Source organism: Aedes aegypti, chromosome 3, assembly GCF_002204515.2.
Source record: "Aedes aegypti strain LVP_AGWG chromosome 3, AaegL5.0 Primary Assembly, whole genome shotgun sequence".
Taxonomy (NCBI): domain Eukaryota; kingdom Metazoa; phylum Arthropoda; class Insecta; order Diptera; family Culicidae; genus Aedes; species Aedes aegypti.
The window spans coordinates 388,949,084-388,965,694 of record NC_035109.1 but is presented as its reverse complement, the minus strand read 5'-3'; the positions used below and the strand labels follow the sequence as shown (position 1 = coordinate 388,965,694).

The 16,611-nt window shown below is 36.3% G+C and overlaps 1 protein-coding gene across 1 annotated transcript; it reads right to left on the bottom strand.

Annotated features, from left to right (window-relative positions):
- Positions 1 to 15,498: 15,498 nt before the first annotated feature.
- Positions 15,499 to 15,858, bottom strand: LOC5563686 (40S ribosomal protein S21). Its single transcript, XM_001647899.2, has one exon. It carries the CDS (start codon positions 15,768 to 15,770, stop codon positions 15,519 to 15,521), a length of 252 nt encoding a protein of 83 aa, XP_001647949.1. The 5' UTR covers positions 15,771 to 15,858; the 3' UTR covers positions 15,499 to 15,518.
- Between the last annotated feature and the right edge of the window lie 753 nt (positions 15,859 to 16,611).

The following is a 16,611-nucleotide window of genomic DNA, read 5'->3' as shown; positions in this document are numbered from 1 at the left end:
ATATTAAGCCAAAATATTCAAAATTCTGCTCTATTTGTTTATTTTTTTTAATGTTTGAATTGAAAATGCGCTTAACACTTTTGCAGGATCTGCCTATCAGAACTTAATAATTTGAACATATTTGCTATAATATCAGAAACATGAAGCGTAAGGGTAATTCTACTATGATTATTTTGAAAAACTTTTCTATTTTGTATTCCGTAATTGATGATACTTTCTTGGATTCAGTAAAGGCTTAGAATGAACTTTGAATATAATTAATAGAATATACAGTACTGCCAAGAATAAAGTACACGAAGGCCGATTTTCATACAAAAATGGTCAAGTTTAGAGAACTGTATAACAGCTTCCAACAAACCGATTGACCTGAAATTTGAACTACATCTCATAAATAACTTGATTTATGAGATGTAGTTCAAATTAACCAAATTCTATTCAAGAGTTTGGAAGCTATTGAAAAATACTGTTTTGAGAAAAGTGTCGAAATTTTCAGATTGGAAATTTTTGGAAATGTGAATGTTTAGAAAAAGGCATGCTTCTGCAAATTTGTTCACATAGATGAGATGCAAAACTTTGTGGAAGATTATACTTATCCTAAATTGTTTGTTTTCAAAATGTCTAAGTATCAAAATTTGGACATTGTGGTCAAAATGGGTGCATTTTAAGAACTTAGATACTTTTGCATATAATTCGATGATTAATTTACAAATCTAATTTCAAGGTTTTTTCTATGTGCAGTTCAATTTTCAGGTCAATCGGCCTTGTGTACTGTATTCATATCAATACTGTAAATACTTTTTTTTTTCAGAGAATGTGGCAACAAGAGACAAACTGGAAATACTAAATAGAATCAAAAGGAGCTTTGGAGAAAAACGGTTTTGAGGATATTCAACAATTTTTCACTCTATACAAATTATTAAGCCAAAAAAACGAGCCAAACTCCTAAAAATTATTATATTTTTCCCTTTGAACGGAAAAATCACCTCAAAGCACTATTGGAATACTTATAAACAGTCGAATGTTTCAATGCATATAGCTCACAACCGAAAATGTCACTTACACTACTTTGAATTTGGGCTCCTCGTATGTTTGGACCGACCATCTTGTTCAAAACTCAAATTCAATACGTTAGTTTGTGGAATCCCAAAACGTATAAAGGGGCCCTCTTTATGAGATCTGACCCGGGCCCCCGAAGCCCAAATCCGGCACTGTCTGGAAGCAGTCGACGGCAAATTTGGTCCAGTTTTAGGAACTTCCTTGGCCATGCATATTGGCCACTGGACACCGGAGATGTTCCGGATTTTCTGAGGTCATGTCCAAATGTCATTATTTCTGTCGCTTGTATTTTTGTGCGGTGTAAAGTTAGATAGATGTTTGCAATTTTTCTAGAAACTAGAACTAATAGGAAGTTGAATGCCACCGGACGTATTAAGATTGGTTGGAAATCTTCAGAAATATGACCATTTCCGTAAAACTGGTTCCGGAAAGCATGGTCAGTCATGTTTGTATTTCCAATCATGTAAATATTATCCGGAGCTATATCCAAGTGGACATCAACCTTAAAAATGATGTTTCCTGCAGCGTATTCAGAACCATTAGATGCACAGACCACTCTATAGAACGTTCCAGGTGCCCTGGGGGAAGTGGTCAATTAGGAACATATCTGGAACCATATCAATATGGGCATCAAACTTCATGATTTTCAAAGGTTATGCTTTCCGAAGCATTTCCAGCACCACCGGCTGCCATGACCACTTTATAGTAGATTCCAGGTGCCCCGGGGATGTGGCCAATTCAAAACATGTCCGAAAACGCAATCAATATGGGTAAAAACAACAATATTTTTGAAGGTGGTGCTAATAGAAGTATTTACAGCGCAACTTATTTATATGACCACTGTATAGTAGGTTCCATGGGCCCTGGGGGATGAGGTCATGTTTCGAGTTGGCCACATCTCTAGGAGCCCCTGGAATATACTATAGAGTGATTATTATATCTTGTGGTTCTGAAAATGCTCGCCATTTTCCTTGTCACATGGATCTTACTGTTTATGGTAGAATGTGATTCTAAACAGATGAACGGACATGTTCCGAATTGGCCACATCCCCCGGGGCACCTGGAACCTACTATAAAGTGGTTATGGCAGCCGGTGATGCTGGAAATGCTTCGGAAAGCATAACCTTTGAAAATCATGAAGTTTGATGCCCATATTGATATGGTTCCGGATATGTTCCTAATTGACCACTTCCCCCAGGGCACCTGGAACGTTCTATAGAGTGGTCTGGGCATCTAATGGTTCTGAATACGCTGCAGGAAACATCATTTTTAAGGTTGGTGTCCGCTTGGATATAGCTCCGGATAATATTTACATGATTGGAAATACAAACATGACTGACCATGCTTTCCGGAACCAGTTTTACGGAAATGGTCATATTTCTGAAGATTTCCAACCAATCTTAATGCGTCCGGTGGCATTCAACTTCCTATTAGTTCTAGTTTCTAGAAAAATTGCAAACATCTATCTAACTTTACACCACACAAAAATACAAGCGACAGAAAAAATGACATTTGGACATGACCTCAGAAAATCCGGAACATCTCCGGTGTCCAGTGGCCAATATGCATGGCCAAGGAAGTTCCTAAAACTGGACTAAATTTGCCGTCGACTGCTTCCAGATGCATCCAATTTCATCCATTTTTCATAAAGTTATAAGCATTTGAATTTGGGCAAAATTTTGCCTATCTCAATCATTTTGCCTATCCCCTGTATATACATTTTTGATTTTTGATCTTACACTACGAATTCATACAATAGGGTCCTAAAGCCCTGTCCCAATTTTAGTGCCAAACGCTTAAGTTTAGGCCAAAAACACATGTTCACTCAATTTTTTAATGTTTTTCTTTTTTTTTTTTTTTGGAGCTACTAGTTTCGGCGCTGCAGTCTTGGGTAATCAAAACGACTGTTTTAGATTTTTCCCGACGTTTCGACTCTAATCCGAGTCTTCTTCAGGGGAGAATTCTGTTTAGCCGTATTTATAGAATTCTCCCCTGAAGAAGACTCGGATTAGAGTCGAAACGTCGGGAAAAATCTAAAACAGTCGTTTTGATTACCCAAGACTGCAGCGCCGAAACTAGTAGCTCCAATTCTCCCACATCAGTCGAAATCTCCTCGCTTAATGTTTTTCGTTGCTTTAAGTCTAAAAAGCATTGTTTCATGTGTTTTAAGATTTTGTCACACCCCTTGGCTTAAACTCAAATTTTGGGTATAGTTTGTTTTCCGTGTCCCTTCCGAAATGTCAGTTAGGAACAACCCCAGTGTTAAAACTAAAACCCATATGGTGCTTTTGTCGACTCAGCGAACGTCAAACATGATCAAAAGTGTCAAGGTTCATTTATGGACCCAATTTTTGAATTAAAGTTTAAAAACGATGTAGCCGTTATTTGAACGGGAAAAATTGCTTAAGTAGTTGCAGTAACATGCTCTTTAGTGTTGTTAAATAAAAACAAGATTTCATTAAAAATTTTAGGAACCAATTATAACTGAAGGTTGTTCAATACTAATATAAAATTTCGATTTGATTTTCTTCTTATGGATAAAAATTTTGCTAGACGAAGTAATAATGCTAAGACAGATTATTCTGAACAAAATCGGAGTCGGTAAATGAAGAGGCTAAAACCAAAAATCGCAGAGTTTAGATTTCGATCCGTATAACCCGAATGACCCATATTCAGTGCTTGTAACAGTTGTTGAATTGTAACAGTTCACTCTCTAGCATGGTGACGAGAAAACGTTCAAGAGCATTAAATCTCATAGACGACAACGATATCGAGCAATTCGGATGATTTTTGTTTTGCTTAACCCCTCTGCCGGCAGCTTCATTTTATACCGCAAAATGAATATTCGAATTGTAATATTTTTTTTGTTATTCAATATTTTTGCACCATTTTTTCACAAGTCCTCAAAAAAATCTTCTAGTTTAAGGATCTGTGTCGATATTGATCATTGGTCATTTGGTTTTGAAGATATTCCAAAATTCCTTGGAGACCGACGTGTAGTCATAACCCACGTAAATATCTCCGACTACAGAATTTTAATCGTATTCGGAAATTCACTCCTCGGAATGATACAGTTATGCGAGTATGTAGTGAAAAAATGATGCAATTTGGTGCAGCCGTCTCTAAGTAATGAGAATTTAGGTTTCTGGCACCGTACACACTTAGATTTGATTACCGAAGTCGGTAAAATTTTACTGGGTTTTTGAACAGCAGAGTTAACTCAGTAAAATTTATTGCTACCGAAAACTCCGTAAAGCTATAGATTCATGCGCTGTCAAAAAATGCTGATTTTGTCAGTAGTTTTTAATGTGCATACAATGCTGTCTTTTTCGAGAAATTGGTTTATTTACAATAATTTACTGAATTCCTCAGCTTATAAAATGAGACCCAGCATTCATAAATAATTCTGTTTTGCCTCTTGGATTTATTAATACGTGCAATTCATTGCAGTCAACAAAATTTCCGTCCAAGCCTTTTCCTGTCGTATCTTTCCTACTACAAATATGTAGACCAGCTCATCATGGTAGGCTTTTACAGAAGGCACAACAAATTTGTTTTGCGTAAAAGAACAGGATCACTGATTATCGCGGAATATTGTCGAGATTTTTTCATTCGATTATTTCTAGGAATGCGTTGAATTGCGATTGAATTTGATTTCGATTTCATTCGAGAAGGAATTACAGGAAAATATAACAATTGGTAAAGATTTGTTCCTGGTTTTCCCCTCCCACGAAATTAATTTGCAACGATATGGTCAATTGAGCGGAATATAATCGTTTGTTCGATCGCAGAACGATTCTCCTTTTTTGCAATATCCGATAGTCGGGAGAAAAATAATCTTACAATTTGATAAATGTACCTACCATGAGTAAGCCAAGCACAGCATAAATAATTAAAAACGCCATTCAAGAAGCGACACCCAGAATCCATTGTAATTTGTGATAAATAGTTTCTGACAATTCAATGCGTGTGCTCGAAAATGTTTTTATTTCGTTTTGAGGATTGGTCAGTAAAAGCATATCTTGAACCGGTAGCTCAGTTATTAGTTTTACTGACTTTTTCTTTTTACTGGTGAGTTCCAGTAAATTCGAACATTAACGATACACTCAGCAATTTCAATTACTGTATTCAGTAAAAATGAAAATGTGTACTGAATAACAGTAAATATTAAAAAAAATAAGCTGATAAGTCGGTAAACTTTGCATTTTGCAGTCGAGATCCGTAAAATAAATTACCGAACTGAGAAACGAAAATTGAGTGTGTACTGGCCAAATAAAGATCATAAAAACTTCAAAAAAAAACATCACATCGTAATTTTCAGATATCTCCAAGAATTCTTAATTGATTTGTATGATATTTTCAGAGTAGCTCCTTATTAACTGGCATTATATAGCCCACATTTTATTTTATTGATAAATTGACCAAAAACAAAATGGCCACCAAAGACATTTTATATGGAAAATGTCGGTCCCCCAAGGAACATCGGAATATCTTCAAAACCAGATCACCAATGATTAATATCGACACGGATTCCTAAACTAGAAGAGTTGTTTGAGAGCCTGTGAAAAAATGGTGTAAAAATATTGAAAAACAAAATAGTTATCGCGATTTGAATATTTATTTGGCGGTAAAAAATGAAGCTGCCGGTGGAGGGGTTAAAATTGAAAACAACTTCCACATTTTCTGGTAATGCAGCCCTAAAAAACTTAATTTTAATCTTTTGGTTCATATAACACCCCTTTGGTTGAAAAACATTGAACAGAAAATGGAACATATTCGCATATATTTCTTGATCAGAATGAAATAATGCTAGCGAACGTGACACGTTCAATACTTACGCCGTTTTTATACCAGTTTAAGATTGACTCAAATAATGTTTTGATTTGACTCCGGATTAAACTCACTTTGTCTCTCCATATGGCAGAGCGGTTAAAGTAGTAGTTCGGTTGCGAAATTTAAAAATCTCGCTGATGTCGTTTTGTAATTTCGAAAATTAAGCGTTAAAAAGTGAAAATCGAGTTGGTACAGAGTGGAACGTGTAGAATTTAAACTGTGAAACACGTAGGATCGATAAACAAAGTATGTTTATTCTTCTGACTTATCAAACTGTCAAATCGTCTACTATTCGAACAGACCAGCAAAGCAGAAAGGGATTATTTTCGAACACGAACAAGAACAACAGTAGTTACTAGTCAAGTAAATAAGTCTCTTCGCGCAACTCTGTATGAGCCTATGCATGCTATAAAATGTTTGACTTTTACTGTGCGCCCTGTTTTCAAGTTGTCCGTGAGGATGAGCGAGACAGCACCAACCAGGCTATCGACATGATGGAGACACCATCTTCTATGGTGACAGAGGGCTCGATTGGCTTGTCAGATAGATCGGGCCCGGGACATCCTGTCTACTGCAAATCGCTGCAGTTGATATAGGGCATGTCCATTGCCTGGCACCAACACACGGCGCACAGTAAAAGTCATAAGAACAAAAGAATTTATGGCATGTACAGAGGCTCATATGTATATAGATTCTGAACAAAATTATTTCAACTGACATTCATTAATCTTGATTTTTCTAGGTTATGCATTGTGAGTATGTTTTTTTTCGGCCATGTGCAGAGTGACCAATGTTGGCTAAGTAGTCTTTAGGGAACTAAAATCGCTAAGTAGATGAAAAAAACGAATTTAGTACTATACCATTTAATTCCACTAGTTTGTATCCTTTGACAGATACGCGTATTTCGACCTCAACTGTAAGACCGTCTTCAGTGTCGTGGACTAGACTCGACTTATTAAAATCGCTAGATTATGATTTTTCCAGACGTTTCGATCCGTTAGGGACCTTTTTCAAGGTCTAGGTTCAATCACTAGGAGTTTCTAGTCAAGGTGGCTTTGCTAAACTCTAAAATTTCATCTACTTAGCGAGCGGTCTGGAATTCGGCGTCCTTTATTTATATCTTCCACAAATTCTCTCAAATTCCATTCAGAATAAGTCGAAAAAATTTAAAATCGTGCTCGACCATCATCGATTTGGATTAAATTGTACACATGTTTCCAGTATGGTAGAACAAGTGTTTTATATAGATAAATCGATCATTTTGACTCAAGAATAACATTTGTAAATGGCTTTTAGATTGTACTACCAGAAAAAAACATTTTATCATGAAAAAATCAAAAATAAAATTTAAATTATAAATTACTCAAAAACCTCATATTAAATTTCACAATTGAATGCTCATAAAAAATATATGTTTGAGACAAAATTTCATGCTGGAGAATTTTTTAATGGATAATTTATCTAAAACAACTTTTGGTTGATGTTTTAAAATTTTGGTTTTGGTGATATAATAAGAATTTTGAAATTATTTTAAACCACAATGATTGTCATGATCTCTTCTCTAGAAGTAGTCATTTTCGAGAAATTTCAAGTGTTATGCTAAAGATTATTAATTAAATAATAGGCCATTTCCCTTTGTAATTCGCGATTCTTTATAAAGAAAAAAGTGATGAGAGGAAAATGGTCTATATTCTCGAAGATCTATTGTATAGCTCATAGGCCTATATCAAAAGTAATTCTTGGGTTGAACTGGCGATTTATCTATGGAAAACACTTATTATTATTACCGAAAACATGTGCAATACTTATTGCAAATCGAAGACGTTCAAGTTCTGTGACTGATCGATTTGACATGGAATTCATCTACAATGGTTTGAAAAAAATTTAATTATTCGTAAAACAGTCCCTTTCAAACAAATTTTGTTCCTTTGATACTGGCAATTCACGAGAAATCAAATAATTTAAGGATCAAGAAAACATCATTCAACCATAAGCAATCATCAAAAATAAAATATATATTTTTTTGTTTATTTCTTTTTTTTTTTTGTTGGTAAACCATTTTACTGCTTTCCAGGAAGCAAGTGCAGCGCAATAATAAATTTTCATAGAGGTTTAGCACTTTTTTTCTGCCAGTATGACAGTTTTTTCTGCTATGTTTCCGTTATGCTGTCGCTTTAATTCCGAAAGTATGAAGCACTTAACAGCGTTTCCTTCAGTTCGTTCTGCTTTAGTAGAGTTTCCACATGGTACTGCTCTCACATCTTAGCTATGGACAAATTTCAGAAATGGAAAATATGTCCATCGAAAAGTGCCCTCCTTCACCCACAAGCATTGACAGTAAATGTGACATGGAAGATGGTGGTATCAAAACGAGAGAAGAACAATTTTGGGATGAAAATTTCAACCAGGTCATGTATGATGGCGTCCAACATACGGGAAAACGAAATCCAAACAGGTTCAACACTGACCAACCTAATCAGAGTAAAAGGGCTACCATGTTGCTCCACATCACTTCTCAAGACTGGAAAGATGTATCGTTCCAAGTGGATCACAGCCACTTGAAGACGATGTTCAAAACTGAAATTGCTTTCTTGAACTTGAAGCTTTACCAAACAATTTCAACTGACCAGCAGACGAAAGGGGAGGCATTTGGATAAATGAAACAAACTTTCGAGTTTTGATTTATACGATTCACGTGCCATCATTCATAAGAAAAGTTTCAGACTTATTTCGAAAAAAGTGAAACCGAGTCAAGAAGTGGACCAACCAATGAAATTGAGCTTACAAAGAAAATATTTTCGAAAGTTAATTTTTTTCGGACATGTTACTCCACTAATATTGCACAAACAACGAAAACAAACTGTAGGTTAAAAACTTCACAACTTCATTTCGATCACCACCGGAAATTAATATTCATGTTCATAAAAACAAAACGAAATGCAGCTTTCGAGTGAGTTCAGCTGATGCCGAAGTTGCCGATCGATTCGGACGAATGAAATATGTATCTGCATCAGGAACATTTAAAAACTCACCTCTCCGAGAAAGGTTCATTAATTTTAAAAATTGCACATTAAATCGAGCTGTCGTTTGGAGAAAAAAAAACGAGGGAACTGGCAGGGGACGTGCATAAGTTATTGCTATTATTTGTACATTTGTGTCACTCTCGGTTTATCAGGAAACCATCTCGATAGGATAATGCACCACAGGATTCACTGGAGCAGGGGCTAGGTTTTGTGTATCGAATTGAATGAAGCACCGGGCACAATTAAAGTGAAACAATCGGTCATTTTAATGCATTGTGCTCAATTTGGAGCAATAAAAAAACATTTCCAGGTTTAAATTACTCATCGTTCATTGTTGAATTATGGTTGGATTTAATATAAAGAAAAGGTAGAATTTACAAACATTATTTTTTTAATAATAAATCTTCGAGCTGTTTAGTGAAATCCTATAAGTAGATGAAAAAACCGAATTTAGTACTATACCATTTAATTCCACTAGAGTTTGTATCCTTTGACAGATACGCGTATTTCAACCTCAACTGTAAGGCCGTCTTCAGTGTCGAGTCTAGTACACGACAATGAAGACGGCCTTACAGTTGAGGTCGAAATACGTGTATCTGTCAAAGGATACAAACTCTAGTGGAATTAAATGGTATAGTACTAAATTCGGTTTTTTATCTAATTATTTTTTTTGCCTTGGATAGTTGAGTAACACTAAGTATTTTCCACGCTTGTCCTATTGTGATACATACAATGTTTCTGCTTAACTGGAGTGCTCATATTTTGGTAGAGTAATCTTAAACATTCATCAATCATATACGGTGAGAAAGCTCAAAGCTTTGGTTTCATTGTTATTTGCTATTTGTTATTGTTATTGTTATTTGTATTGTCAGAATACTAAACATCATATGTCATTATCCCTCGAAATAAGCGATACAGTTTGTCAAGAAGAAATTTGGATGTCTTTCTGCACTTCAACACAACTGCTCCTCTGTATGAGCTTATATTTCAACATCCAACAGCATGTGTACTTCTGTACAATGCATTGCATAGCCTCCACTCCAACTTTGTGCATGGCTATGTCGACTAGTAGAATATACGACGGAATTGCGAAAATAAATTTGTTAACACAATATATGAAAATCAAATTAGGCAGGTGAGTTATGGTTTGGTGTCTCGACACACATTTTGAATGGAGCGAAACACAACGCGGAAATACATAAGAGGGTCGCATGCGGAGGCATGTCGAACAATCAAAATGATGGTAAGGATTGTCATTGATTTGATTGATATATGTTGCACGATTTTATTTCTTGTTCTCTCCTTTGCGAAGGAAGTTACAAATCTACCTAAATTCAATCTGACTCATGATGGGGCACATAGTTTTCGATTGGATTTCTATTACAAATATCCAGAAATGTTGACTAACTTTATTGGATCCCTTCTAGTTTGTTATGCTTTAAAACATAGGATGAGAATAATATCCTTAACCCATTAACGCTCGAATTTGTTCACATTCATACTATTGTTCTACGTCACGCGATCCATAAGGATTACATAGAACATGGGACAAGTAAGTGTAGAAGGGAAGCAGTAATCACCTGATTCTTTCTGGAATATCGCAATACGATAAGAAAATGGGAAAACCAACATTTGAAATGGAAATCCTTGGTCATTTTTTTACAGTACGCAGTAGGTCATTAGCACACAAAATATAAAAAAGAAGTTTTGTTTTTTCACAAATGTTTCCACAGAGTTTCCATTGAAATTTCCCCAGGATGCTGATAGAACCAACATGGAGGCTCCAACCCATAGAGTTCTCATAATTCCCGCAGTATTTTTCACAAATGACTCTTATGAGATTCTCCCACGCATGATTTCCACAGGATTCTCCCAGGAATTCTAATTGTTTGCCGCATAACTTTCACAGGATGCCAAGCTCACCCTGAATTCTCTCAGAATTTCCATAAGATTGCCCCAGGATATTCATCAGAGTCCCAATGTTTTTTTTTAACGGTTTGCTTACTTTATGCAGTATTTTCACAACATTTTCACAGTATTTTAACATAACTCTAAAAGGACTCCGACAGTATTCCCACTGAAAGCCCAGGATTCTCATAAGAATCCTAGGATTTCCATTTGACCATTTCCACCGAAATAATAGAATCCTAACTGAAATACCAGCATCCAAACTAAAATACCATAATCCTCATTGGAATCCCAAAATTCACACTAGAAATCCAAAATCCATACTGGAATTCAATAATCTACACAGAATCTACACTGGAATACGAGAATAAGCACCGCAAGATCAGTACTGGAACCCCAGGATACCCCTTGGAAACCAACAGTGGCGCGGGAAGTGGGTAGGACAGGTAGGACATGTACTACGCACAAAAACACCTAGATAGGACAGTTAATGGATTGTCCTACACACGATTCAACAAAAAATAACGAGATCAGCAAGCAGAATGCTTGAAAAATGAATCAAACTATTTATCATAAGTTCAATATTCGTACAAACTCGACCAATATCGTACTAATGATGGATGGCAGACATGATATGATTTTTCTTGGTATTCGCATGCCTAATGCCTCTAAAGTTTCTTTTTCACTTATTCTGCTTGCATTGAATCCTGATGCAAAATTGTACCAGCTTCAACCTTCAGAGACTATAACGGGTCCAATAGGTTCTTCAAGAATTTCGTCTCAGATTTCCCGAGGAAAACTTTCAGCAATTATAATAGCGAGGGGCCTTCCTTAGCCGTGTGGTTAGAGTCCGCGGCTACAAAGCAAAGTCATGCTTAAGGTGTCTGGGTTCAATTCCCGGTCGGTCCAGGAACTTTTCGTAATGGAAATTTCCTTGACTTCCCTGGGCATAGAGTATAATCGTACCTGCCACACGATATACGAATGCGAAAATGGCAAAGAAAGCTCTTAGTTAATAACTGTGGAAGTGCTCATAAGAACACTAAGCTGAAGAGCAGGCTCTGTCCCAATGAGGACGTAAATGCCAAGAAGAAGAAGAAAAAGAAGAAGAATAGCGATTTTATTGAAAATCCTACAGGGATCTCTTCAGAAATCACTCTAGAGATTTCTCTACCCATTCTCCCACACAATTTTCCGGCGATTTTCTTTTTTTTTTTGCTTAGAAGAATTTCTTCAGAGTTTGCTCCAGGAATTACTTGAGAACTTCAAAACCACTACATCCAGTAATTTCCTCAGGTATTACCTTGATATATTTCTTCAAAAACTATCCTAGAATCTCCTACAATTATTTTTCCACAAATGCTTCAAATTCTCCAGTTGTTACTCTAGGAGATCTTCCAAAGATTTCAACAAAATTTCTTCTGAAGAAATCTACAAAGTTTTATTCTAGATTGTTTAAAAAATAGCTTAAGGGTTTATTCCAAAGAAGCTCTGCAAAATTACTCCGTCTCTTCATGTAGGTTGCTTAAAGAATTCATCCACGTTTCTATCCATAAATCCAAAATTTATTGCTGCAGTTTACCAAAAATTTCATGGAAAATTTCTTGAAAGTTTCCCGTTGCAGTCTTCAAAAATTTATTTAAGTTCTCACACTAGTTTTTACTATAGCATTTTTTTTTCAATAATCCCTCCGTTTTTCTTCTTTTTTCTGGTGTTACGTCCCAACTGGGACAGAGCCTTCTTTGCTTAGTGCTTTGCTTAGTGTTGTTATGAGCTCTTTCACACTAATTAACTGAGAGCTAACTTTGCAATGACCATTTTTGGGAAGTCTAGAAAATTTCCAACCCAAAAAGATCCTTGACCGGTGGGATTCGAACCAACGACCCTCAGCTTGGTCTTGCTGAATAGCTGCGCGTTTACCGCTACGGCTATCTGGGCCCCCATTCTTACACAAATTTCTATAGAGAGAGATTCTGTCTAATGTTTTTTCGAGAAATTTCTTCAGAAAATCATGCAGTCCCTGCTATCCCGAGATTCGACTGATTTTTTTTTTCGATTATCTTGGCAAATAAACTGGGAATCTTCTATAACTTTCTCAAAAGTCCTAAAATTATTACAGAGATCTTTATGTATTAAGAGTGACTTTGCAACTTACCCAAATTTTATCAGAGGACTGTACTGTAGATCTTCTTCAAAATACCTCACGGATTTATTTTTCAGACAAATATCGTTGGTATTTCCCTGAGGACATTACTGGAGAGAAGGGAAGCGAGGACGATTCAGACGATTCAGGACGAAACTACAGGTTGTTAAAGTAAGGGTCTCTAAAGGGACTTTTTTCAGATGTAGCAGGTTCCCAGTGGCCACAGGGACCAAATCCGGATCTCCGGGGGGGTTTCTGAAACTAGACATGTGTCCCTTTAATTTAAGCCTAACAGAACTAAATTCGGTCAACACACTGATTTTTGCGCGCTGTTTGAATTTTCGGGTCGAAAACGACCCTAAGTCACAATTTGTAACTTTTTGTTAGGGACTAAGGAAGGTTAATGCACTCAGTCAAATTGGACTGAAATCACGATCCACAGTACAGTTCCAGAATCCACACTGAATTACAACAAACCACATTGGAATCTAAATATCCAAATTAGAAGCCTATGGTCCATAGTCAATTAAAACAATCCACACTAGAAATCTGTAATCCACACTTAAATCCCAGGATCCACCCTGGAATCCCATAACCGACACTGCGATCTACATTTCAATCCCAAGATCCACACTGGAATTAGAGGATCCATTATCCACACTGAAATGCTACGATCCACACTTTAATCCTAGGATCCACACTGGAATCAAAGAATCTACATTAAAATACCAATATCCACACCGGAGACTCAAGATCCTAGGATCCACACTGGATTCCCAACATCTACACTGGAATCCCAGGATCGGCACTGAAATTCTGCTATCCATACTACATTTCCAGGGAAACCCTACAATGCATTGAAATCAAAGGATGCACACTGAAATACCAGCATTCGAATTGGAATTCCAGGATCCTTTCGGAAATCTAAGAAATCACTCTGGACTGGAGTCCCAGAATTTTTCTATACTTGAATGATTTCTATATTTGAAACAAGTACTAGCGCCCAAGGCTCATGGCTATAAATTGTATTTTGTTCTCTAGAAGTTTTCAGCATGTGGGAAAAATGTTAGACATATTTATTTATTTCATTTACTTGACGGAAACATTGATCAACCATATAACGAATGTTCCATAATTTTCAAAATATTGTTACTTAATAATTTCATTATCTCTGAAGACGAACAGAAAGGCAAAATTCGTATAACTTATTTCTTTTTAAAACAATTTTAAAATTAGAAACTGCTTAACCTTCCTTAGCCGGGGCCTTCCTTAGCCGAGTGGTTAGAATCCGCGGCTACAAAGCAAAGCCAGGTGTCTGGGTTCGATTCCCAGTCGGTCCAGGATCTTTTCGTAATGGAAATTTCCTTGATCTCCCTGGGTATAGAGTATCATCGTACTTATCACACGATATACTGATGCAAAAATGGCAACTTTGGCAAAGAAAGCTCTCAGTTAAAGAACTGTGGAAGTGATCTTAGAACACTACGCTGAGCAGCCAGCTCTGTACCAGTGGGGACGTTAATGCCAAGAAGAAGAAGAAACTGCGCAACCCATTGAGGAGTAGACAATTTTTCGATGAAATTCTCTATTCTCGACAACGAATTCGTTTTTGGATAATCTTTTTAGTGAGTATAGCATTCTCTTGTAGAAATCAATTACAGACCTCATGACCTCATAGAAGGTCGAAAGACAAAAGATCGAAGGGACCAATTAGAGTTTCCAATCCCGGGAACATTTCCCGGGAAATGAGATTATATTCTGTTAATGGTAAATAGCCAGTACGTCAAATGACTGTTGTGCCAAAATGCCCATTATACCAAATGACCTTATGCCAAACACGTATCTTCCTTTCTTTGGATTAATTTCATAAAGTCAATTAGCCAAGACTTTCGGAAAAGTCTTATAGTTCAACGATACTATTATCTCACGGGATTTGAACTGAGTATACCCCATTAGGCATAAAGACGTTAGGCATAATATGTTAGGCATGATGGATGCTAAGCATGAAGATGTTAAACATAACAGATGTTGGGCATAATGGACATTTGGCATAAAATGCCATTTGACATGTTTTTGATTGGATAATATTTCGAGCCCTTTGATATAACGCTGAAGGAGGTGAGTATTTAAGTGTCCTTGAGATGTTACAGGTCATAAAAAACCTGCAATATGCATACACAAACCATTCCAGAGAGGTGGCTAGGCCTCAAAAATGATAATTTTCAGTGATAATAAAGTAAAGAATGAAGATGTCGCCAGATATACAAGTAGACAATGACAACAATTATCATTACAAAATGCAGTTCAACTTATTTTCGTAAATTATCAGTTTCATATTAGCTTTACAAACAAAATGTAACTTGTTTTTGTAAGTAAAGTACATTTATATGTTTAATATTTCTCTGGAAATTTCGTGTATAACTATAATCACACAATCAACATGATTGGTAATATCATCTTCAAACGCAATTTTCTGATGATACTATTGGCGTACATTTTCTCTCAAAGCTAGTTCATCAATTTAATGTTGTAAGAACACTAAGGATACATTGAAATTAATAGTTCTTAGTCAAAAGCCCATCCTTCTTGGCAAGGCGAACGATGCAATCGTCCGACTCTCCCATACGACGGATCTCACCGCAGATGGCGTACACCTTGGAGGTTTCCAGCATACGTCCAGTCGCCGGGTTCACATCGACGATGTTGATCTGGATGGAGGCATGATCCTTGGCGTGGATGATTCGGTTGCTGGACGAGCACTTCCTTGGGCAGTACAAGTCAACGAATTCTCCGGCGTCGTTCTCCATTTTTGGTGATTTTTAGGTCAGAGCAAATCGTCGGACAACAAACTTGACACAATGGCGGATCAGAAAGAGAGAACGGGTCGGGTCGTTTCCTTCTCAACCAATATTTTTTTTTGTTGATTTTCTTTTTATTACAAGCAAGCAAAAAGTTTGATATAAACTCGAATTTTTGTAAATGAATCAGTCAGATATTTTCAAGCTTTCATTTCAGGTAAAATTTGCTGGTGTCAAATTAGTTTTGCAAACGTACCAACTTCTTATCGAAGAAGAACCAAAAAAGTTGGACAGATCTGCCTTCGAACTTTTCGTTATCCCACTATAAAATCTACATAATCATTCAAAAAGCTTTTTAAAAGGAAAATTGCTGATGGAAATATTTACAGTTACAATGCCATTAACAGTTATAACATCAGCAGTATATGAAAAAAGGAAAAACTTAAGATCATTTTAGCTGCTTATACTGCCAATGATAAATTGATCGTAAAACTGAAGAACAGCCAAAGATTTACAGAATGAAGAATATCTGATGAAAAAAATCAGCTGTAACTACATTATTTAGTGAAATGGTAAGACTCAAAGAACAGTATATTTATCATATAAAGAAGATACTTATGCTCTAGAACATCTGCAGCTCTAACGCCAACAATACACTAACTATAAAGAACATCCATCAATATAAAGAAAAGGAAATCTCTGATGAAGGCAGTAGTACCAATTTATATGTGTACAATCACAAAAAAAAGTAGGCAGCAGGTTATGTACAGTACATTTTTTCTATTTTATCTTCTTGGTATTACATCCCATTTCGGACAGATCAAATTTCCCAACTCAATGGTTGGTAAAT

Excerpts from the sequence above, each read along its gene's own strand:
- LOC5563686 (XM_001647899.2), bottom strand. The coding sequence starts at position 15,770 with ATGGAGAACGACGCCGGAGAATTCGTTGACTTGTACTGCCCAAGGAAG.